The 23084-nt window shown below is 50.9% G+C and overlaps 9 protein-coding genes across 9 annotated transcripts; 5 read left to right on the forward strand and 4 right to left on the reverse strand.

Moving 5' to 3' along the window:
• Positions 1-762: 762 nt before the first annotated feature.
• Positions 763-3584, reverse strand: VE01_04605 (uncharacterized protein). Its single transcript, XM_059463631.1, has 5 exons — positions 3301-3584; positions 3213-3250; positions 1192-3159; positions 998-1110; positions 763-933 (listed from the first exon to the last, which is right to left on the reverse strand). Exons 1-5 carry the CDS (start codon positions 3369-3371, stop codon positions 895-897), a joined length of 2229 nt encoding a protein of 742 aa, XP_059319751.1. The 5' UTR covers positions 3372-3584; the 3' UTR covers positions 763-894.
• Positions 3585-3669: 85 nt separating this feature from the next.
• Positions 3670-5029, forward strand: VE01_04606 (uncharacterized protein; the record flags this gene model as incomplete). Its single annotated transcript, XM_018274077.2, has 2 exons — positions 3670-4523; positions 4582-5029. Exons 1-2 carry the CDS (start codon positions 4006-4008, stop codon positions 5027-5029), a joined length of 966 nt encoding a protein of 321 aa, XP_018131050.1. The 5' UTR covers positions 3670-4005.
• Positions 5030-5310: 281 nt separating this feature from the next.
• VE01_04607 (uncharacterized protein) lies at positions 5311-9097 on the reverse strand (the record flags this gene model as incomplete). The annotated part of the gene is made up of 6 exons (XM_018274078.2): positions 5311-6198; positions 6275-7356; positions 7426-8678; positions 8738-8822; positions 8879-9037; positions 9092-9097. 6 exons carry the CDS (start codon positions 9095-9097, stop codon positions 5790-5792), a joined length of 2994 nt encoding a protein of 997 aa, XP_018131049.1. The 3' UTR covers positions 5311-5789.
• A 1192-nt stretch (positions 9098-10289) lies between these two features.
• On the forward strand, positions 10290-12207 carry VE01_04608 (uncharacterized protein). The gene is made up of 2 exons (XM_018274079.2): positions 10290-10705; positions 10764-12207. The coding sequence occupies exons 1-2, from the start codon at positions 10447-10449 to the stop codon at positions 11774-11776; spliced, it is 1272 nt and encodes a 423-aa protein (XP_018130958.1). The 5' UTR covers positions 10290-10446; the 3' UTR covers positions 11777-12207.
• On the forward strand, positions 12208-15029 carry ARP9 (Actin-like protein arp9 (SWI/SNF complex component arp9)). Its single transcript, XM_018274080.2, has 5 exons — positions 12208-12334; positions 12392-12412; positions 12519-12801; positions 12857-14643; positions 14707-15029. Exons 1-5 carry the CDS (start codon positions 12326-12328, stop codon positions 14860-14862), a joined length of 2256 nt encoding a protein of 751 aa, XP_018130957.1. The 5' UTR covers positions 12208-12325; the 3' UTR covers positions 14863-15029.
• Positions 15030-15138: 109 nt separating this feature from the next.
• Positions 15139-16220, reverse strand: VE01_04610 (uncharacterized protein). The gene is made up of 3 exons (XM_018274081.2): positions 16088-16220; positions 15350-15992; positions 15139-15298 (listed from the first exon to the last, which is right to left on the reverse strand). The coding sequence occupies exons 1-3, from the start codon at positions 16136-16138 to the stop codon at positions 15216-15218; spliced, it is 777 nt and encodes a 258-aa protein (XP_018131040.1). The 5' UTR covers positions 16139-16220; the 3' UTR covers positions 15139-15215.
• Positions 16221-16456: 236 nt separating this feature from the next.
• On the forward strand, positions 16457-17417 carry VE01_04611 (uncharacterized protein; the record flags this gene model as incomplete). Its single annotated transcript, XM_018274082.1, has 2 exons — positions 16457-16684; positions 16737-17417. 2 exons carry the CDS (start codon positions 16457-16459, stop codon positions 17415-17417), a joined length of 909 nt encoding a protein of 302 aa, XP_018131010.1.
• Positions 17418-19309: 1892 nt separating this feature from the next.
• On the forward strand, positions 19310-20431 carry VE01_04612 (uncharacterized protein; the record flags this gene model as incomplete). Its single annotated transcript, XM_018274083.1, has 3 exons — positions 19310-19611; positions 19680-19954; positions 20013-20431. 3 exons carry the CDS (start codon positions 19310-19312, stop codon positions 20429-20431), a joined length of 996 nt encoding a protein of 331 aa, XP_018131011.1.
• A 319-nt stretch (positions 20432-20750) lies between these two features.
• Positions 20751-21859, reverse strand: VE01_04613 (uncharacterized protein). The gene is made up of 2 exons (XM_018274084.2): positions 21653-21859; positions 20751-21601 (listed from the first exon to the last, which is right to left on the reverse strand). The coding sequence occupies exons 1-2, from the start codon at positions 21711-21713 to the stop codon at positions 20847-20849; spliced, it is 816 nt and encodes a 271-aa protein (XP_018131041.1). The 5' UTR covers positions 21714-21859; the 3' UTR covers positions 20751-20846.
• Positions 21860-23084: the final 1225 nt, after the last annotated feature.

Raw genomic sequence — 23084 nt, forward strand, 5'->3', positions numbered from 1 at the left:
CCCCCCCTTTCCGGCCAACCCATCCATTTCAAGCACACAGCCAGACCATCATCCATCCGCCTTGGCCCCCACGGTCCCCTCCACGTAATCACATGATGCACTGACCCCCTTTCCAACCACCATCCAAGGTCCAAGCCCCACGAACCAGCGCTCCGGGACAAATCCCGCTCCGCTCCCAGCTTTCCATGTGGTGCACGGCCGCGCTCCACCGCTTCTATTGCTTCTTTACCTTCAGCAGGCCGGCTCCTTCGCCGCTGCGGTAGGTAGGGGGGGAACACAAGGTGGGGCGTTAACATGGGGGAGAAGGGCCGCTGTGGGAAAAGTGTGAGAGAGAAGGAAGGAGAGGGAGGAGGAGGGGACTGTGTAACCGCTTATACGCCCGAGCGTTTGCCAGGAACGGGAGAACGAAGAAGAAGCGCTGGAGTGGAGGCCTGGAGCTGCTTCATCAGGCTAAAGGCGCCCGACTATTGTGGACTATCTTCTTCTAGTCCGCCGCCCTCACTGAACAACCCCCCCCATTTCGTGTTCGTGTCCTCACTAGAGGATGTTTCGTATCGTTTCCGGGTCTTACTATTCTCCCTCAAGACTGCTTGGCACGTGTAGAGCAGTTACCGAGGCTTACCGAGGGGGAGTTGGCTTCAACATTGGCAAGAGGCATTTTCGGGGGAGGGAGCCCCTATAGCGGTGTGAAAATAGTATTGGTATTGTATTTTGTATTGTAGTTCATGCATACCTCGTCGGCCTATGCCATGCAACCCGCTCCCCCTGGAGCTCCGGCTCCCGGCTCTCCCCCCTTCCTCCCCTTTCCCACGCGACTCTCACCGCCCCACGTGGCGGGCACAAATGCCGGAGTGACTTCGCTCCTTAACCATCTTCTCCGGAGCTGTCACTCACTCACTGGTTCTTCTTGTCCACCTTCAGTGCAGCGCCCTGCTTCACGGGGGTTAGTTCAAGTTCCAGCATCGTCGTCGAGACATGGCCCGAGGGTAAAGCTCACCTCAGCAATCAGCCGCCTCCCAACCCCTATCGTCTCTGCCGGACCCCTCTGCCTTGCCCAGAACCGGTCCTCAGCGGTTCCTTGGCCCGTCAGGGTCGAGCGTCTCGCCTCATCTGTATCACGTCAGCTTCAATCCCATGTCTCTAAACTGACTACGGATAAAATGTAGTCAAGCAAGACGTAGGTGTCCTTACCTTCAAGAGTCCTCCTATCAATCTTTTCTCCGGCAGTAAAGCTCTCACCCACAAACCGGTCTGCGTCCGCCTTCCCCAGAGCCTCCTCGAGGTACTTCCTCCTGATGGAAAAGCGCTCGCGACGCAGCTTCTGTTGGCCAGGGGAGTCGATTTTCGATAGCCCGTAGCGCACGGCGAACTGCACGGCGAGGAAGATGTGCTCCGCGAAGAACATGGTGAGAAGCAGAGCCCAGCCAGCGAGCTGGCGGGGGCTCCCATCTGTTCCCATTCCGTCGCCGGAGAAGAGGTACACAAGCGCTGCCGTCGTGAGGCTGCCAAACCAGGCGAGGAAGCCAAGAGAGTCGATCCAAGGTCCGATGGAATCGGCGCGCCATGGGATCGGGCGCTGGGTCTCGATGGTGATTTTGAGCGCGTCAGAGCGCAGCTCGATCCAGTTGTTGATGAGGAAAGAGACTGCAGTGAGTGGCCAGACAACAGAGAAGAGCGAGAGGTAGCCGAACTGCACGATCATCTCGCGGAAGTCGGTGGCGACATCGTACACGCCGAGTTCAGCTTCATTGCGGACACGAGTGAGGAAGTCGTGTTCCTCGGGGAGATCGCTGACGGTGTGGTCTTGTTTGCGCTCGCTCTTCCTGGTGGAGTTGGCTTGGACTTCCTTCACCTTGCGGAATACGCGGCGCTTGACGTATGGCACGATGACTTCGAGCGCGAGATTCACGATCTGTGCGGTGACGGTGAAGTAGATGACCTGCTTCTTGAGCCTGTCTGGGTTGATCTCAAAGCCAGACTTGGGGGCAGTCATCTGCTTTGCATTCTCAGCAAACGGCTTGACAGTTAACTGGAACACATCGAGATATGGCACCAGAACAGATGCGAATGGGACATAGACGAATGCTGTCAGGATAATTGGCAGATACGACGTGATGAAGTTCAAGACGAATATCTTCTGAATCATTGCAGATTCATATGCATCTGTCGTCTCATAGTTCTCAATGTCGGTGAGCCTTGAGGCAAATCCGGTGAGCATAGACGACAGTGCCGGCATGAAGACTGTCAGAATTACCGTTGGTAGGAAGACGAGATATGACTTGAATGGCCCTGCGTAAATTTCCGAGATGAAGATCTCGATGCTGAAACATGTGCAAATCAACGAGCCTAGAACAACGGCCGCGACTATTGCAAATGGAACCTGCAGCGCCTGTCTCGCCAGTCGCTTGAATGGAGAGTAGGTCCTCATCTTCTCCCCAGTAACTGGATCCGTAAATTCCCTCTCATGTCTGAACTCTGGTCGCTTCAACTGTATTTTTCCAATGCCTGTGACGTTCCATTGGAAAGCCAGATCGACCTCTTGCTTTCTCCAGTATTCAACAAAACCAACACACCATAAACAGTTGACGACGGCATATATTGGGGAGTAGTGACCCAGGACGACCCAGGATGTGAAACCAAAGGCAGCGGGAAAGACGAGAAACATGAAATACGATTGCAAGAAGGCAAAATAAAACGCAATCTTCTCGCCGAAACGATCGCGGACGACCGTCAAGTCCTTAATGTCGAGAACGTATTTCGTTGACCATTCTGTAATCCATTTCTTATTGAACTGGTGGTCATGGAGCGCGAAGACGGATTCCACGTTCGCCCACTCTCCCCTCTTGGGTGTAATTCCAGCACCGCCTTCACTGTTGGGTTTGGTGATGAGAAGATATACCAGGCGCAGACGTTCCGCTTCAGTAATAGGCTCTTCAGATATGGCTTTCTGTATATCCTTCTCTGGGGCAGCGGTTCGCACGCCATACAGCCAGTCTTGAACTCTTGCCCTGTATATTTCCGCGTCCAGATGGCGGGGAGAGGAGATTCGAACGAATACCAGGACGGCGCAGTTGTCACCATTGCGGACTTCGGTATCGAGCCCAACACGAGCCAGCGCGTCTACTAGCTTCGAAAATGCAGCTTCGGCCTCGGCCTGGTCTGGTTGATTGTCAGTGTATTGTTGACTTGGATGCAGGTCTGGCTCTTCTCACCCGTAGTCGCAAAGCGGTAGTCAATGACATAGTCGACACTGTTCAGCATCAGCGAAACTCCTGGGGTGTAATCATGGTGAGCGCATACTTGAAAGTCGAGTGAAGTGTAGCCTTCCCGGGTTTGGGCGCTTCGTACAGCGACGGTATTGGCGACGCCATAGATTACTTCAAGTACGCACAGAGGGGACCGCCCGTGGAGAAAGCGTTGGGGAAAAGAGTGTAGGATGCGTAATAGAGGTTGAAAAATAAAGAAGAAGGGCGACGACGACGATATTCGCAAGAAGTTGGCCCCGCTGCTGTGCCTCCAAGTTGGCAGGGCCTGGCACTTCCCAGCTACCCTACAGAGCTGAAGCTGGCTGCTTTTGTGGGTATTCGTGACGTCGTGTCTCGGAGATTTCCCCACCAAACCAATTGATAAGAACGCTAGCGGCCGCCTTGATAGCTACCCCCCCATATTCCCCGAATGCACCCTTGCGGTCCAGATACTCCGATATAACCTCAATTCCTTCAATATCTCCCGTATCACCTAAATAACAGTCTTTTAGCCAAAATTGACTCGTTTGCGCTGGCTTAATATTAGATGCGAGGTTCCCGAAATTGCCGACCAACCCACATACCTACGCAGTTATGAGGCACTATTGAGCCACTTCTGCTGAGCGATTATATATCCTAAAGTCCAGTACTCAACTTCCTACAGTCCATTGGGGTTGTATAGAAGGCGCAAGTATACGCCCAGACATTGCCAATCCACCGCTACAACTCCCGCTTGTGCCGGCCCGGTCGCTCTCTCAATATGACTCTCCCGTGGTCCTTCCGAAAATCGAAATGGGACCCTCCCTCCCTCCTCGAAAGCTTCCTCCAATCCCCCCTAGCAGTCCTCCTCGGCTTCCTACACGCCCTCCTCATCAGCCTGCGCGGCGCGCCCTTCCACCCTCCCAAAAACCGGCCTCCCATCCGCGTCGTCTGCATCAGCGACACGCACTCCCACCAGCTCTCCAACATCCCCGCCGGCGACCTGCTCCTCCACTCTGGCGACCTCACGAACGACGGGACCATTAAGTCCCTCCAAGAATCTCTGGATTGGCTCAACACGCTACCACATAAATACAAAGTCGTCATCGCCGGCAACCACGATAGCTACTTCGACCCGAGCGCGCGCAAGGAGGAGGATATAAACTCAAAGACGCGCTTGGATTGGGGGAGCATCATATACCTCCACAACCGCTCCACGCATCTGCGCTTCAAAGGCGGGCGCAGCTTGAACATTTACGGTTCCCCCGATATCCCCAAATGCGGCGGTAAAGAGCACGCGTACGTCCCCCTCCTCTCCCACATCCAAAAGAAACAACCCCCACTAACCCCCACCCAGATTCCAATACGACCCCACCACCCCCCCCTGGCACACCCGCATCCCCCTCTCCACCGACATCCTCATAACCCACACCCCACCCCACACACACCTCGACCTCCTCCTCGGGTGTCCCTCGCTCCTCTCCGAGATCTGGCGCGTAAAACCGCGCCTCCACGTCTTCGGGCACATCCACTCGGGACATGGACAGGAGTCCGTATTCTGGGACGGGGGGCAAGCGGCGTATGAGAGAATCGTGGCGAGGAGGGGGGGCGTTTGGGGGGATCTGGTGCCGAGTAGGGCGTGGGTGGATGCGTGGGAGGTGGTGTGGTATGGGGTTAAGGGGGTGTTGTGGCAGTGGCTGATGGTGGGAAGGGGGGCGGGGGGTGGGGGGTTGTTGGTTAATGCGGCGTTGACTTATCAGAGTACGAGTGAGATTAGGAATGCGCCGCAGGTGGTGGTGCTGTGATGGGAGATGGGGGGAGGGGGTTGTTGTGGGTTGGCGTTTGGGCGGAGGGGGTTAGCCTCAATAGGGGCGGACTGGCTCGGAGAAGCCTGTAAATAATGAAACATATCCAGGAGAATTATAGGCTGGCAGAATGACAGCCGGAGAAACCAATCCGCAAAAGCTGATGAGGATTATGAAGCTAGGTTAAAATCCCCTATAAATATAAACATTCACATCAAGGACAACTACTCCAGGAGATTCAAACCAGCAGCTCAACAGAAGTTACACAATGTATCGAGGGTGGTAAAAGAGAGATTCATCCATGTTTGTTGTGCGGTCAGTGAGTCGTAAGCTATATAGCTAAAACAATCCTCCTCGTTCGTTTGATGTGCCACACAATGCACACGGTATTCATTCGTCCACGCACCACGACTGTCAAGAAAACCTCACAATACAAACGCCAAACAAAGGTTTCTCCAACAGCCAACCTGACTGTCAGAGATGTGGAACTATAGATGCGCGCCCCGCCACAATATCCGGAAACAACTTCCCACTGCACAGATATATATCGGCATTGTGGCAACAGCCCCGAGAGTATGAATGTGAGAACCCCCCGTGAAGTTCATAGTCCTCTTCCCACGATGCTCCTTTGAACCCCACCAACAAATAGGTATAAGGGCAAAACAGGACAAATAAATTCATGATCCGAACCAATCCAATCATTGTCAGCCATTCCGGTATCAAAGCACACACAAGTCGATCCATCATACAGCGACATAGGTCAGTTTTTACCAAGGCCAGTAGTATCCATCACCGCCTCAGCCGCCAACTTCTGCCTCTTGGAACTCTGCTCATCCTGCAAGCCCTTTCTCAGCTCAGCATAATATGAGCGTGTCCGCTTCCCGATTGGTTGTGATTTCTTCACGACCATGGCAACAACTGATGGATGAGCAATCTTTTTCTTGGTCCTAGCGGATGCCGAGACAATTTTTCGAGGAGCATTTGGCGCTTTCCATGGATCTGTCGCCAGCATGATGGAAACCTTGCAGTTGCAGATTTTGGGCTCTTCTTTCCTCCACTTCTGGATGGCAAGCTTAGCCTGTGCAGATGTCACCAGATCAACAAACACGCATCCAGCCGGCTTATTTTTTTCCTCCATGATCCATACTTCTGGAAAGTCAATTCTCGTCCTGGTAAATACAGTCAATAAAAGATAGTATGGGCGTAACGAAGGCCGCAAATTGATCTTTTCGGATAGCCACTTACACATTGTAGCCCAAAAACAATTTCTCTACTTCTGCCTTGGAGGGAGTAAATGAAAGGCACCCAACGAGTATTCTCCGTCGTTCCCACGTTGCAGCCTGTCGACTTGTATACACATTCGTATCTGGTATCTCTTGGGTGAAAAGATCCAAAGACGCATTCTTATATCCGACGGTTTCTTGTGGTTTATTTGCTTGCGAGGTGTTCATACCACCTACGCCGGGGAAAAAGCCTGAAGGCGTCGGGTTAAATCCCATGTCTTTGCCGAATATAGCTACATCTCCAAACGATGTCATCACAGGCAGTCTCCCAGCAGAGCCTGTAGTTTGAGTTCCAGTAGTATTTGACGCCGCGCCAGTAGAAAAACTGTGGTCCCCGAGTGCAGGCAGGGCGCGAGGTCGACAAAATATCATTGAGTTGCATGAGGCGGAAGATTTTTGGCTGAGGGGCGAAACTTCCTTCCGCTTTCTCCAAAGGTGTATATTGTTTAGGTTTACCTCCTTTTTAGTAGTAATGGTTGATACTGAGTACCTGCTCGGAAAACCAAGTTCAGTTTGAGGAATCCCCTGCTGGGATTTTTCAGCCCTGATGATCGGTACTGACCCATTACTTGCGGGCTTCCATGGCTTGCCAAACTCAACAACAGGCAAACCAACTGGAGTTTGTGGAATTTCCTCCTTGCGAAAGTTGGCGCTATCTGTAGTGATAACATTTGCAGCGGCGAAATTTGCAGTGTTGACTCCTGACATCTCTACATCCGGAGAAGGAGCAAATGATCTGTCAGTCATTTTGAGCTCCGATGATGGGGCTCTTCGACCAAGGACACAAGGTTCCGTCCAAGTGCGACATGATTGTATATCATTCTCATCATCAGAATTGCCAGGTGCCATAGAGTTTGGCACAGGTTCTTCAACGCTGGGCTTGACATCGTTGTTCATTTGGTCCAACACTGAATCCACTGACATTCGTACTTCATCCATGGTTCTCAGAAGCTGGTTATCTAGCTCTGCATCGAGGATTTCCAAAATGTCATGCCTGTCAATGGATAGTTCACATATGCTATTCGCCATGTTTGCTTCCAATTCCTAAGTCATGTCAGCTATACGTCGTCCATGAAATATCAACACAAACCAGAACATAAGCGGAATACTGACAAGTTGTCTGCTTGGGCTATCGATATCAAGTTCGGTGGCACAGTGACCGTTCGCAACACTCAATGCTCGTGGTGTAGCTCCGTGTAAGCTCGACCCAACAGTGCGCTCTATACCACCCCAGGAGCTGCCATCTCCTTTATGGTTTATAGGAGTTGATCGGATTCCAAGAGTTAATTGGCTTCTAGGAGTTGATTGGATTCCTCGAGTTGATTGAATTACAGGAGTTAATTGAACTGCAGGAGTTGATTGGACCCCCACAAAGTTGGCTGTGGGGTGAATACTCGACAACAAATCGCCGGCATGATCTTCTTTGAAAACGACTTTCTGCTCTTTGGATCCCGACCTTACATCTCGTGTCCATTTCTTCTCCATTTTGCGGCTGCCCAACGTGGCCTCTTCGAAGTCAGATTTGGATATGAATTGAAAATCTTCGTCTTCTCTTCTTTGGGTTCTCTCGGACTTTCCATCTGTAGCTGGGTTGGAGTTCTTTGCAGTAGGTCGAGACTGTTGAGCAGAATCTTTGGCGGGCGCGATACGAGCAACTTCTTCGCCAGTATGGATCACTTGGTTAATAAACTTTATCATGGAGCTTTGGAGCATATTATCATAAAGCGCGGAGTCTTTATCAAACACTGTAATGGCATGATCCTCCTCGTCGTATAATTCATCCAGTTTCCTAAACACAGGCTCTTTCCTTCGATCGATGTCATCACGAGACTTGCGGTACTGAACGGTGGCTCGGGTTCTGTTGCCATCACGCACATTAAGTTCATCAATTAAACGACTTCGAATGTCTTCAATCTTGGTGCGCCTTGTTTGGTCCCGAAGCATCCTGGTCAATTGTATTGATGATATGAGCAACTTCAGGAGATCCTGAACATGCAACTGACTCCGATGCACAGCGTTGTTGCGGAGCTGAGTGGCTTCCTGAAGCAAGACCCGTAATGGGGTCTGAACATGCCCATCCAAGGCATCTGCAGGAATCCGTGCAGCCCCAAGGAGGTCTCGCCACTTGGAGATTTCAACCTGGGCCGGAGTTGTCCACTCCCGGACTCTGGGATCAGAGGCAAACCATGTCTTCGCGAAATCAAAGCAGCTCTCTTCCAGCAATCGTTGGACAGTGTTGAGCAGAATGTGCTGTGCTTCATACGGCAGGCATTTCGGGGCACTCAACGAAACCGACCGGCTTCGACGAGGCATCTCGAAAAGAAACGTGGGGGTGGAAAACAATGCGAGAACGTGAACTTGCTGACCTAGAATATTGTTAGTTATGTAGAATCAAGATGAAAAGATGCAGAGATGTAAAGTATACTTGATGGGGGGATGAGTGGGTTATAACACCTTGATGAAGTGCGGATTCGGGAGGCAGAGGCAAGGCGCAAGGCAAACTGGTTGTCCTGGAATATTGTTAGCTGTGCGAAATCAAGGTGAAACTACAGGTGAATTCACTCACCAAAACTTGAACCTCACAGTCCCTTGGCAAATCCGAACTTCCGTATAACAGAAACTCGGAGTCCGTTGACGATGCTGAACTTTCGTAAACCAGAAAACCGGATGTGCGGACGTGAACTGACTCGTCTGAAGGGCTGTCAGTTGTGTAGGCTGGAGGCAACTATGCTCAGTACTATTTGCACTTGAGATAGAAGATATCCCAAGGTAGTTGTACCTTCATAGAATGATAAAGAAAAGGAATAGACTCACAGAAATATGATGTTGTAACGTGAAGTTAAAGAGAGTTCTGACTTTGCCAACGAAGTCAGTTGTGTGTTTCGTGGGGTGTGGTGTGGTGTGGTGGGTGTTGAAGGAAGGAAGGAAGGAAGGAAGGAAGAAAGGAAGGAGGGAAGTAATAGAAGGAGAGAAGGAAGTAAGAGGGATAAAGTAAGTGGAGGAAGGAAGTAAGAGGAAGTAAGAGGAGGAAGTAGCGAGGGGTATTGTTTACTTACAAAATCGTACCAAGTATATGCCCGCCAAACAAACCAAATATAGAGGAAGGAGGAAAGGGAACACAAGCTTGAATAATACTCTAGCTTCTCAACTCGGGTGGTGCGTGATCAGGAAATGGTAGAATATACCGAGACAGCCCAGATTGTGAATCAGAAAACCAGATAATCTCGTGCTTGTGCCTGCCTTGTCTCCGTAAAAAATGATGGGGCAGCTTCCATGCCAGAGACTTCAAGAAAAGGGGGGGGACTCCCAGTCACTGAGTTGAGTTTGAAGTGGGCATAAGAAAAGCATTCATTAAAAAAGCACATATAACAAAGCGGTACAGCGTCCACGTTATAATTGTGGGAGACAAAACATGCAGTATAATCAGCACTTTAAAACCACAAGACCAGATGGGAGTATAGCTGTGTTAAAAGGGCCCATGGTAAAGAACTTCAGGGGAAACATGGTGAGACTAGACCACAAAATGAGAAAAGTAGAAATATGACATTTTGTTTTCAATCTCAAAGCCATAAAAGACCCCACAATATTGCAACTGCAGCTGTCTTGTAAAGCACCGACAGATACCCAAGATCAGAAGATCATAACTCCCTGTAAAATGCACACTCAAGTTCTGAGAGAAGTGCCACGATGTGATAGAAGCTCGCTACAAGTAGGTCGTCCCCGGGTGACTTGCACCACACCTTCCAAACCTAATATCCCTAACATAATACAGTAGTAATTCTTTCCATAACCTCAAAGTCACCAAATGGATCATGAATACTGGCAGGCGACTCGTTCCTGCTGTGTTTGAAAGTCAGTGATATTGATATTGATGTGAGATTGATGCCTGGGCGCCTGGGCGATAACAGGCCACTAGTGAGTGGGAAGACCCATGCTAGTCGCACGACCCCTCTGTGTGCTTATCCACAAGGCTACAACTCCAAACTCTAAGCTCCAAACTCCGAACTACAACCACCAAACTCCACTCCAACCTCTGCCAAAATATTTCTGCTTTGGACTACATCACACCCTTCTTCGTTACTTTCCATCTCGTCTTGCGGCGCTTTGTCGTACGCCTCTCTGCCCTACGTCGAAATGGCCCCAACACAGCCAAACGCCTTCCTCTCCACCCAGAAGTCAGATTCCGGCCTTGAGGTTGCCCTCCACCCTCTGGTCCTCCTGACGATCTCCGATTACATTACGAGGCATACCCTTCGCAACCAAACCGGGCCCATCATTGGGGCTTTGTTGGGTCAGCAGAATGGCAGAGAGGTCACTGTCGAGCATGCGTTCGAATGCAAAGTCCAGGGCGGCTCTATAGACCCTGAATGGTTCACGACCCGCTTGCAACAGAGTACGTGTTTTCATCGCGCCCTTATTTCTCTCACCAAGCTATTTCTAACGATTGGTAGTGAAGGATGTCCATAAGAACCCCCCGCTCGACTTTGTCGGCTGGTACACCCTCATTGCCTCGTCTGGGCCCACAGACTACCACCTTGCGATCCAAGAGACACTATCGAACCTAAATGGTCCCGAAACCCCATGCATCCTCCTTGGCTTCCTCCCCAGCGAATCATTATCCAAATCCTCCAACGAAGCCCTTCCAATTACAATCTATGAGTCTATAGCCAAGCCCGCCGACACCAGGGCTGCTGGTCAGGATGTCGAAATGGAACAGAGCGACTCCTCACCCAAGACCGTTTTCGCCGAGCTACCATACGTTATCGAAACAGGTGAGGCTGAAAGAATAGCCATCGACTTTGTCGCCAGGGGTGGAGGAAATGCCACGGCTGTCTCATCATCGACCCAGAAGCAAACAAACGCATCCGAGGAGAGCAACAAGGGCAAGAAGCGAGCGTCAGATGATACGGCGAAGGATATAGATGTCAACGATATCCTGTCCAATGAAGAGACAGAGCTGATTACAGCTTTGACTGCAAAGGCAAATGCAGTCCGGATGCTGCAGTCAAGGATCAAGATTATTCAGAAGTACCTGGAATTACAACCTCCGACAGACGCAACAGGCCAGCCGTCCGCACCTGCACAAACCTCCCACCTCGAGCCATCCCCTGAGATTCTCCGCAGCATTGCAGCGTTAATATCCCGCCTCCCTCTCGTCGTGCCTTCATCGTCAAAAGACACGGAGACCGACACCTCGAAATTCGACCACGACCTTCTCGCCTCACGCAACGACGTAAACCTCGTCAGCTTGCTAGACACGCTTACGCAAAGCATTCAAGGCACGCGTGAGCTTGGACGCAAGTTCGGAGTGGTGGATGCAGCGAGGAATAGGACCAAGTTCCAAGAGAAGGTAGATAGACAACTTTCGATGCAAATGCCAGACAAGGTGTATAGCCAGGGAATGATGGGGATGATGCAGGCAGGAGTGCCCATGAGGATGGATGAGGAGTATTATGATGCTTGAGGAGTTACGAAGAAAAGGGGGCAAATCGAAATATGGGTGCCTTAGCAAGCGATGGAGTTATATAGGGCTGCTGCATATTTACGGTATTCATTCTAGAAATGCGTGCGTGAGATCCGCATGTTGGAGATCTATAGATGATACAGTGTGTTTTCTGTGCCTGTTTGGCGATACGTTGCGCTATGAATAGTGATATTTATTGCTAGCTGCAAGCGCATGCAAATAACTCCGCTGTAATGTCACCTACATAAGCTCTGCATCATCATATTAGTCAAAATCCTTAAGAAATGCTAAATGCAAACTACATTTCGTCCAAGTTCCTGGGCTCTCATGGCGATGCGATTGTAAAGTGTATATACGTCCCAAAGTGGAAGGCGGTGAGACGGCGCCAGGCGTTGAACCAACCGTCGCATCCATCCACGGCTGCAGTTTGCGACAGACGCGCTTATAATCGAAGACGCGCCTCCAGCAAGTAGCACCTCCTAATTCCAGCCAATCCATCTACCAGCGAGCTGAATCGAGCGAGCGCACAGCTCGACAAAGTCCACAAACATGCCGCCCGTAAGTTCCCCCCCACTATCTCGCGCCAACCAACCGTCGAATACTGACAATTTGTAGTTCAAGGATGAGCATATCCTGGTACGTGCGGATTTCGCCCCTCTCCCCCCCCGCGACAATGAATCGCGAAGCTCGAGCAAGGGATTGGAGGGTTTGATGAGGGATGTTGGAACTGATTAGATGACAGATTATTGCCCCGGGTAGCTTGACGACGCTGGCCCAGTTGGGATTACCGGAGAGCTTCACGCCGGCGAGCACGAAGGTGCGGACGCGCATGTTCCCTGCTGGGGAGGGGAAGTGGGAACCGTATAAGATCAATGAGGTGAAGAAGGCGAGTCCGCCGGCGGCGAATGGGGGAGAGGTTACGATGGGTGGGACGGACGAGGAGGAGAAGAAGGAGGATAATGAGGCTGAGCCCGAGTTTGAGGAGGATTTGGAGTCCGATGAGGGGGCGGTATACCCTTTGACTGGTATGTGGTATGCAATGCTGTGTGAGTGGAATGGGTGCTGACTATGACATTTCAGAGGGCAGAATTACGAACATGCCAGCGTTTTTAGCCTTGATGAACCACATCCACAGCGTCCTATCGCCTACACTTCACACCCCGATACTCCTGATCGCACAGCCAGCATGGACAGCACAAGATATCGAAGCGCTGACGCAATTCTTCTTTGAGAAGTTCAAGACCCCCGCCTTCTGCATCATGGATTCCGCGCTCGCAATCTCGTACGCATACGGCGTCCAGAACGGCACGGTCATTGATGTCGGATTCCAGAAGACGGACATCACAACTATCCACGATTTCTCGGTGCAGCATGTTGGTCGCGCCATCAGCGTGCCGGGCACGGGAGGCGACGCTATGACAGAGCGGTTGTTGGAGCTATTGGGGCCGAAGGGCTGGACGAGGGATATGTGCGAGCAGTTGAAGAAGAGCCCGTTCTGCGAGATCTTACCTGCTGGTGCGCCATTACCCGGTGCGGATGGCGCGGAGGATCAAGGAGCCAATGGCAATGGGGCTGCGGCAGGTGAGGCAGCGGCAAGTTCAACAGATGCAGCGCACGCAGATGTCGACGAGGATGATGTGGAGAAGGGCATTGATGAAGAGGGTGTTCTGGACGTTGCGAGCATTGTTGCTAGCGGCAAGACGCAGGAGTTCTTGGCGCAGCAGGAGCGCAAGAAGCAAATGGCGGCATCGAGGAAAGCAGCAAAGGACGCGAGAGACGCGGCGGAAGTTGCAGGTGCTAAGCCCATTCGACTCCCTAACTCGAAGCGTGAGAAGGTTATTTTCCACTACCAGGAGCGCAAGGCACAGGGTGAGATTGATGAAGCCCTCGAGAATGGCAATAAGGCGGCTGCTGCAGATGTGGAAATGACAGAGGCAGTTAAGGAAAAGACGCCTGAGGTAGCTGCAGCTGAACCAGCCACCAAGGAAGCAGAACCAGCGGCGCCTGCCCCAGAAGCCAGCGGTGAGGCCAAACCCGCTGAATCTGCGCCCGCCCCAGAAGCCACAGGTGAGGCCAAACCTGCTGAAGCCGAGCCTGCGCCAGCAGCCGATGGCGAGACCAAACCCGCCGAAGCCGCACCTGCTGCAGAAGCCGAAGGCGAGGCCAAGCCTGCCGAGGCAGCGCTTGCCACTGAAGCCAACGGAGAGGCCAAACCCGCCGAGGCCGCCCCAACCGCCCCTGACGCCTCCGTCACAGTCGAAGACGCCTCCGCAAAGCGCGAGCAAGTACGCGCCGCCAAGCGTGAAGAGAAGCGCAAAGCCCGCGAAGGCGCCGGCGACCCCATGCAATGGCGCCGCGAGATCGAGGTAGGCACCGAGCGCTTCCAGGCCGCGAGCAACGGGCTACTCGACCGAATTGCGGATGCCGTGCACCGCACTGTGTTGGCTGGGACGGAGCCTAGCAAGCGTGGCGATTTGTGGGATTCGTTGATTATTGTGGGCAATGGCAGCCGGGTTAGGGGGTTCAAGGATGCGCTGCTCGCTACGTTGATGAAGAAGTACCTTATTTCCCCGAGCTCGGCGTCGATTTTTACGTCGGAGTTGCCGTCGAATTTGTCGACGCCTATGGGGACTGGTGCGCAGACTCCTCAGAGGGATTACCCTGCTGGACAGCACGCGTTGCCTACGGGGAGCGGCGTTAACCCGCTACTGCTCGCAGCGACAACAGCTAGCAATCCAACGCTGAACCCGAACGTATCGGTCGCGAACTCGTTTGGCGGCGGCGGTAGTCACAGCCACAGCAGTCATGGGCAAACACCTACGAGTATGAAGATTGCGAAGGTGCCCGAGTATTTCCCTGAATTCAAGGTATGTCCCTCTCTCCTTGTCAGCCTTGGCAAAAAAAAAGCAATGAGCTAACTTGGGAAATAGAATGAGGGCTTCGAAGAATGCGTGTTCCTCGGCGCGCAGGTGGCTGCTAAGGTCATCTTTGTCCAGGATCAGGGCGTGAGCAATGGGTTTATGAGTCGTGTGCAGTATAACGAGAATGGGCCCAGTGGGATACACGATGTGGGTTTGACGTTCTAAAGTAGCCATTACTATGGGGGGTAAGTAGCAGGCGTTGTCATTCCGCCGGTGGTATGGTTATCGGCATGGAGTTTTGGGGTGTTTGGATGGATTGTGGAAGTTAGAAAGATGGAGGTCTACGGATGAGATGAATGTATGTAGAAATAGTATCCCCAAAAGTAAACAACTTCCAAGGCAAGCTTCTCATGGGTGATTGATATGAGCTTCTTCTATCTGGGTACCCAATAATGTAATTCGTTGTATTTTTTTGGAAAGGGCTTTGGCATGGCGGCATAGTCTTAGAAATATTTTATTTCAATACATGGTACGGATGCTAAATACATACAGGGGCATCTATACCCTCTTTATCAAATCTATAGCGCACCAAGCTCCTTCAGCTTCGAGATCATGCCATCAACATCCTCAACCTTTCCACCTCCTTGCCTCGTCGGGGGTTCTATAAAACGTTAGCAAAATGGCTCTATACTAGCATCCCAGGAAAACTCACCAACAACTTTGAGGGTCTTCAACCTCCTGGTGGTATCAAGTCCATAATCCTCCAGCTTCTTCTTCTCAAGAGGCTTCTTCTTCGCCTTCATGATATTGGGCAAGCTAGCGTATCTCGGCTCATTAAGTCTCAAATCCGTCGTGATAATCAGCGGCAACTTCGCCCTAACCGTCTCCGCACCCCCATCCACCTCCCTCGTAACCTTCACAAAGTCATCCGCCTCGAACTCCACCTTGCTCGCCTGCGTCGCCTGGCTCCAGCCCAGGAGACCCGCAAGCATCTGTCCCGTCTGGTTGGAATCGTCGTCAATGCTCTGTTTGCCCAAGAACACCAGGTTCCTGTTCTCGTCCTTGACGACCTTGGCAAGCAGCTTCGCGACGGTGAGGGGTTCAAGATCATCCCCCTCCTTAACCTCGACGTGGAATGAGCGGTCGGCGCCCATGGCCATGGCGGTGCGGAGAATGTCAGATGCCTTCGTTGGGCCGGCGGAGAAGGCGAGGATGTCCTCGACGCCCCCGGGCGCGGACTTCTTTTCGCGGATCCGGACCGACTCTTCTATGGAGAGCTCATCGAAGGGGTTCATGGAGTGCTTGACTCCGGTGGTTTCGACAGCTGTCTGCGTCTTGTTGACGCGGGGCTTGACCTGTGAAGTAAAGTCCGTTAGCTATGATCGCATTGTGAGGCCCGCCGAGGTCATGCGCCGTCGCTCCCACGACGAGCTGCCATTGGGAAGCTTACAGCAAAGTCAATCACCCGCTTGACGGGCACGAGAATCCGTAATGCCGACATTTTGGGGTTTCTGATGTGGTGAGATCCTTCAATTGCTCGTGAGGGCGGTATACCTTGGAAGGGATCTTGGTAAATCTTGGGCCGCCGAAGCTCGGTTCGCTCGGTTCTCTTCCCCCACGTTATGCGGCGATAGCCGGGACGAGCATTTGGAGTATCGGTGCTATCATCACGTGCGGGCTCTATCGAAAACGTCCCGAATAGGAAATTCAATGTCCCTTCTCTCCAACGTCACGCCTAACTCGACTTCAGCGCTGCTCAGAGTCTATTGTTTTTGTTTGTTTGTCTCCCTACTGCTTCAGCTTTAGGTTTGGAGGAGCGATGGCGCATCTTACGAATCCTCTTGTGACCCCTGAGCAGCTCGTGTCATCCACGCGTATCAATGATGCGCTTCCTCGATCTGCTCAGGACCTAATCCGCTTCTCCACTGCTAGACTCACACAAGCAGCTGGCATCCTTCTCCGGCTTCCACAGAGTGTCAGTGCCCAGGCGGTTGTGGTACTTTACAGATATTGGGCGATTGAAGAATTGACACGCGATGAATTTAAGGTAGCATATCCCACTGAATCGAGAGGCGGTATAGATACTAACAATCATGCAGGATATCTCAGCAGCTGTGGTTTATTTAACAGCCAAAGTTTCAGCGCACCCGCGCTCTCTTCGGTCTATTGCAAACGTCTACACCTACCTCTACTCCTCCTCCTCGGCTTTAGCGTCAGTCCAGTCGCCGGATTCAAAGAGCCCGCCTGACCCAGCGACTTATTATTTAAGTCCTAGCTCATACACGAGTTTTACGAACCGCATTTTACTACTGGAAGGTCACGTTTTGAACGCTCTAGGTTTCGGCGTGCACGTGGCCCTACCTCACCCCCTGGCGATCACCTACCTCCAGACGATGGACATCTTCTCCGCCGCATACTCGAAATCTACAGGTCCCAAGCTCGCGCGCCGCGCTATAGCTCTCTTAAATACGGCACTACTGTCTCCTCAGATGCTGTATCTCACACATCAACCAAATGCACTGGCAGTTGCAGCAATCTACTTAGCCGCAAGAGAGGAAGGTGTGAATTTGCCAAGTGTGGAATGGTGGGAGGTCTTCGACGTCGAACGCGAAGAGCTGGGCTTTCTCGTCGTCGCTTTTCTGAGCCTCCAGGGCTGGTGCGCAGAGATGGGTAAGGAAGCTATAGGGGCGATAAGGAAAGTGGACATTGCGAAGTTGGCTGGGAGAGAGGTCGATGAGGAAGCGGAGATGGCGATGATGCTGGACGAGAAACCTGTTTGATGCCTGGCTTAATGACCATGGATATGGAAATTAGGTCTATCTCATGATGGTGCCGTGGCTACGAGTTGGTCTTATGGGTTCGTGCGGGAGGATCCCAATACGACGATCACATGTCAGTTGGCACACTTAGGCTGGATGCTCTCTACAAGGAAGGTCACTTTGGGGGGTTGAGGCATCGATGAAAGGCCAAAAGAATCGAATCAGAAACGAACTTGCACCCCACATCAGCTCTCATCATATACAGCTCGTGTGCTGCAAATGATACGTTGCGTAGAGGTTATCTTCAAGGAATAGGTGAAGATGCAGACGGTTGCTTCATACGATCGCTCCACAGACGGGGAGGCTACACCGCAGGGAAACCGTCTAAAAAGCGACGTGCATGATGCTCTCTGAAGAATATATTACACGGTTCCAACTCGGCGGCTTGGCCAATTCAGTATTTTCGCGTACAAAATCACTTCGCAGGCACAGAGGGGAACGAGTTCGGATGTGAATCAGACGTCAATGTGAATTTGATCCTTCGTTCATCCTTCGAATCTTATGTTCTGTGAAGGTGTAACCGAGTTAGGCAGGGATCGGTATCGCGGCCGGGAAAACACCGATGCTAACTGGCCATCCGTGACCCTTGCTGTTTCTATTTTGAGATCTTCGGATGTCCCTGGATTGTTGCGCCTCGAACCTTAATTTCGATTTGCTGTGGTTGGGTTTCCGAATAGAACACAAATCAGACACCAAACTAAGCAAATCGCTTGTTGTTATTTGGTGGGGGCGGCCGGGTTTCAATCTCATACTTTCTATTCTACATAGCCACATCCTTCAGCTGTCGAATGGAAAACATAGCAACTAAAATAGGTATACTTTCGCTTGCGCAGATCCAGATTCAGTGTCACAAGCTTGTTGGTCTTGGAAGAATGCTCCATCTACCGTTTCTCGGTTGAGGAACTCAAGATTGCAAGAGTGCCGAACGGATGCTCCCGTTTTCCCCCGCTTTACCCGCTATTACTATCAGTCTAGTACGATGCTATTCTCGTAATATGCGAAGCTGGCTGCTCCCAAATTCTCAGGCAGATTGCAGGAGACGAGGCATTAATATGAGGGCATCCCGGCTGTACTGGACCTCGCATACTGTGTTCAAAGAAAAACAGATACAGTACAACAGACTCGTCCCACAAGGCGAGGCACAAGCAATTCCGATCCACTTGTTTGTGAAGGAGCATCAAAATCCACGTGATTCTCACCAAGAAGAAACATCCTTGGCAATACAGGGCCATGAGGTCCAACGCCATTGGCCACAACCACAAGGGCTGACAGTAAGTGTGGCGCTGCAAAACTTCAAGTGATCCCTGAACTCATCAGTCTGGAGCAGGGATCATCCACACTGAAATCTAAATTAAGGTCGAAATTATCGCTGACACTCGCACTTCGGAAACGGCCCCGTACCAAGAGATTCGACGTTGGCCCTAGGGTCAAGGCAACTATCTCCAGTGATTACTGAGTATGGGTGCGCCAAACTCGTTCCAAGAGGGACCTTGAACATATCTAATAGCGGACCTGTTAAGTCGCGTCCAGCGCCCTTGTGCCGATGCGTTTTGAGTTAAATTTGTTTGGAGGATTTGCAAGATGTGGATGCTGCAGGGGACGAATCTGACATGGATGCAATCCTCATTTCAGATGCAACAATGCTTGGTCTCCGCCGCGCCCGCGCTTCGATACCCTAGTCCTCCTCTGGCATCTGTCGAATCCGGGGCAGGGGCCTGCGATCCTTCGGGCGTAAATCCTCTGTGCGGCATATCGCTATAAGAGAAGGGGTATCCTGCTTATCCCGACGGATCATCCTCTGAAATCAACCTCCAACGAAAACAGACTTTGTCAACAAGATGTTTTCCTCCATCATGAAGGCAGCCGTTGCTGCTACCGCCCTGTTCGGCGCCCCGGCCTTAGCTGGTCTCGGAAAGCCGACACTTTTCAAGGATGGTCTCTCGCCGCATGTAAACGCAGAGTTTATGCAGTACATGCCGTCAACTCCGAGCACCAGCGGCCCGTGGTCGTGGGGATGGATCCCAAAGCGTTGCGCTGACGAAGCAAACCGCGGCGACGTCAAATTCAGCTGGTACGACTTCGAAGTATTCAACGTCCAGTATGCGGATTGCGAGGAGGCTTGGATTTTCTGCAGACACACAAAGGCAGAGCTCTCGTCAGTATACCTGATATCCAGGAATGCGATTCCGTCGACGGTTCGAGGCTAACTTTCATATTCTACAGTCAGAGCCAGCTGATCGATTACTTCGGTCGTTTACCAGTCCATGAGCGCCAGTCGGTCTCATACGTGATGGCAGTTCCAGGCGGTGGAAGCGCCTACGAGATCGGTGGCATGGTTGTCTTCCAGGGCAACACGGCTTCTGTTTCCGTATTCCAGCACGAGGTCGGACACGCTGTTGATGCATACAACAACGCCGACGGGTCATCGAGCAGCACCAAGGAATTCTTGGATGCTATCGATGGTGATACTTGCGTTCCTGATGATTACGCCAACTCCAGTACGTAAAACCCCTTGTCCTATCATCACCGTATAGGCAGATAACTAACTCTCTGCAGGCAATGTTGAGGACTACACTCAAGTCGGTGTCCTCCTGATGTACAACACTGTTGTCCCAGGCGGACTTGACAAGATCGGCGCCGACTACAGCTGCCTTTCCAAGCAGCTGGCTGTTGTCGCTGCTCGTCAACAAGCAGCGATGGAGCTCGGCGGAACATGCACATGGCGCCAGACATACGGCGAGGTCATCAGCATGGGTCCAGCAAGTGGAAATAACAAGCGCTCTGTTGGCCCCAAGCCAGTCATGAACCTTGTGCCTGGCCACCCACTCGCCGTTGAGAAGGATATCAACCGTGGTGGTGAGGTTACCGTTTACAATAACATCATCTCCAACGAGGCTGAGGATGCCAAGGCGGCGCAGAAGCAGGCGGCGTGGAATGCAGTGGCAAGACACCGTGCTGTCAGGAGCACTATCTAGATGATGGGGTTGGTGGTAAATAGGGACTGCTGTTTTCTACTGCCATGATAGATTACGCATAGAGTGGTGTATGATAATACCTTCTAGAATATAATGATGCTCCCACGGTATCAACATCTTTCCAGCTCCGGTGAAGCACGCCTTTCTGTGCGTAGACAACTCCTGGTTTGTCAAATCTTCCCAGAATAAAATAGATTCTCCTAAGCTACACTATTCTCGACCGTAGAGCCCTTGGTCCCTGAAAGGTTGAGATAAGGTTGTGGCTCCAAGATCACCTGACAGTAGATGTTGAGCAAAGTAGGCATGAGGCAAGAACGAGCAAAGTTAATAAAATAGAATTGTATACGACTTCAATAAAACACATCTAATTGATCAGCACTGTCATAAATTATACTCTGTAAATCACCTGCCTGATCTAAATCTGATCTGCACACCATCTAACCAGCCCCGCGATTTCATCTGAAACCACTGTTGTCCGCGGTACCTCATGACCTCCCCCATGATCATACCTCCTCGTATTGTCGCAAAAATGCGACAGCTGCATACTAGCCGGATATCTTGGATCCTTCGCCCCATAAATATTCACCGTAGGGATCTTGATCCTGATATCCTTCCTAAACGCCGTGAAATCCAATCCATACACGTCATTTGCATCCGGGAACTTGTCGTGGTCATGAGATAGTTCTTCTCTATCGTAATCCCACAGCCCGAGTCCGATCTGGATTTGATCCGGTGAATCAGCTAGCTTGGCGTATTTGGCGGTTTTGCTTTGCAGCTGGCGGCTAGTTTTCTCGTGGATCTCGTAGGCCTTTTTGGAGACGGAAAGGCCAAGATCCTCGAGTGCGGGGAGGGGGACACCGCCACAGATGAAAATTGCTGCTTTGAAAGGCAGTGGCTCGTTGGGTGTTTCTGCTGCGTGGTAGAGAATAAAGGTGGCTATTAGAGCGCAGCCTTGGGAGAAGCAACATACGGCGTCATAGGGCCCATTTTCTGCCAAGTAGTTACGGAGCCACGCATGAGCTTCGCGGAATGAATCGACTGTTGGCTTGGTCCAGAACGTGTAATTTGGCGGCTTGAACAGAGACTCGAACCCAGCGGTTGCGGGGCTTGGAAATGGGGCGTCGACAAAGTCGAACTCAAAGCTCGAGTCTAGCTTCGCCCGGAATGACTCTTAGGACGAATATTAGAAGAGATATGTTGGAAGTAGATATATCGGCTTACTGGTCTGAGATTCGAAAATAGAGGCACTGGTGCCTTGTCCGTGGAGGCACAGAGTCTTCATGGTTCCTGTTGGACGGTATCACATTCACAAGAGATAAATTCAAATAAAACAGTATAATTTCTCTTCAACAGAGGAAGTAAAAACCAACAGTGGTGTCGTTTGATAGAAAGCAAGGGACAATTTAGTTGTGCAGCTCTGACTATTATTGTCGCACGGCATTTCGGGGTATGACGAGTGTCTGCTGATTCGGTGAGGTGTTCGGGATATATACGGCACCCGACCGACGACTCTTTACTCCGGCTGCTAGAAAGGGAAACAACAACCGGCCAGGGTCAGCACTATCAACCAATAAAGGAAATATAATTCGAATAGAAATTCAACTGGTTAACGAAGGAGCCAAGAAATGCGCTGGCACAATGTGTGCTAGAGCACGTGGTTATCAAGGGCGGCTATGGAACAAATTACATCATCCTTTCAACATGAAGCTGTCCACCCTCCCCTTGCCTTATTTATCACTTGATCCGAGCTGCCGGAACTGCAAGTAATATAGGTCGCCTATGCGTCTCGGAGGCCGGCAGGCTCAGTCATAGGTGCCAGTTTCACGCTCGTGGTCTACAGACGTCAAAACAGCAAGTAGCCACATGGATACTTGTGCGTTAAATATAAGAGGTAAGGAGTGATGATACAATGCAGGCTCAACCACTCTAGGTCATCAATAGAGTGCATTTAAAGCACTTGGGCCTCTGTGGAGTAGGTAGGGGATTTATTTATTGTAGATGGCCCGCTCTACTAAAAAGAAAAAACGAGCAAGCCTAAATTGCCTATAATACCATATCATCATATAAAAGGAGCTAGGATTTCACAAGATAGTAAGTTATACATCTATATTTATTTTAATGCCCTCAAGTTTCTGTTATTGTGTTTGAAGTGAAATTAAATTAAATAAAGGGCTTGATAATAATGATTGTATAAGACTGATCTAAAAATATTTTATCAAACTATTTAAAAGCTCATTAGTAACAAATATTATTATTATTTATTTTAGCTCCTATTTTATAAGAATATTACTCTTATTTACCCAAGCTCGCATTTCTTTGTTTGCATTATCTTTTATCTCTTCGTCATCCGCAGTGTCATGGCTTAGGCTTGAGACATCTGCGACGCAACACTAGTTATTTACTATCAATCATGTTCTTAATCGACGGTAAGCAATGAGACTGGTGGGTTGCTGCATATTTCTTTCAATTCATTAGCTATGATATTTCAGAAGCTTAATCCCAAAAATCCATCCATATTGGCTACCCCGCGTTAACCCCTCGAGGGAACCCCTTGCTTCAGCAGCTGTGATAGAGCTGTACCATTCCAATCATGTCAGACTCACCGCTCAGATATCATATCAAGATCTGCCGATGATCTAAACGAGCTGTTCTT

The sequence above is a fragment of the Pseudogymnoascus verrucosus genome (genome assembly GCF_001662655.1).
Source record: "Pseudogymnoascus verrucosus strain UAMH 10579 unplaced genomic scaffold scaffold_18, whole genome shotgun sequence".
Classification (NCBI taxonomy): domain Eukaryota; kingdom Fungi; phylum Ascomycota; class Leotiomycetes; order Thelebolales; family Thelebolaceae; genus Pseudogymnoascus; species Pseudogymnoascus verrucosus.

Bases quoted from the DNA above. Each gene is read 5' to 3' on its own strand.
- VE01_04605 (XM_059463631.1), bottom strand. From the start codon at position 3,371: ATGGCGTCGCCAATACCGTCGCTGTACGAAGCGCCCAAACCCGGGAAG. The intron at 3,251-3,300 runs GTATGCGCTCAC...GATGCTGAACAG, and splicing joins ACACTTCACTCGACTTTCAA to TGTCGACTATGTCATTGACT. The intron at 934-997 runs GTGAGCTTTACC...ACCCCCGTGAAG, and splicing joins GGAGGCGGCTGATTGCTGAG to CAGGGCGCTGCACTGAAGGT.
- VE01_04608 (XM_018274079.2), top strand. From the start codon at position 10,447: ATGGCCCCAACACAGCCAAACGCCTTCCTCTCCACCCAGAAGTCAGAT. The intron at 10,706-10,763 runs GTACGTGTTTTC...AACGATTGGTAG, and splicing joins CACGACCCGCTTGCAACAGA to TGAAGGATGTCCATAAGAAC.
- ARP9 (XM_018274080.2), top strand. The intron at 12,413-12,518 runs GTACGTGCGGAT...ATTAGATGACAG, and splicing joins TCAAGGATGAGCATATCCTG to ATTATTGCCCCGGGTAGCTT. The intron at 12,802-12,856 runs GTATGTGGTATG...ATGACATTTCAG, and splicing joins GGCGGTATACCCTTTGACTG to AGGGCAGAATTACGAACATG.
- VE01_04610 (XM_018274081.2), bottom strand. From the start codon at position 16,138: ATGTCGGCATTACGGATTCTCGTGCCCGTCAAGCGGGTGATTGACTTT. The intron at 15,993-16,087 runs GTAAGCTTCCCA...TTTACTTCACAG, and splicing joins AGCGGGTGATTGACTTTGCT to GTCAAGCCCCGCGTCAACAA. The intron at 15,299-15,349 runs GTGAGTTTTCCT...AACGTTTTATAG, and splicing joins GAAGACCCTCAAAGTTGTTG to AACCCCCGACGAGGCAAGGA.
- VE01_04613 (XM_018274084.2), bottom strand. From the start codon at position 21,713: ATGAAGACTCTGTGCCTCCACGGACAAGGCACCAGTGCCTCTATTTTC. The intron at 21,602-21,652 runs GTAAGCCGATAT...ATTCGTCCTAAG, and splicing joins TATTTTCGAATCTCAGACCA to AGTCATTCCGGGCGAAGCTA.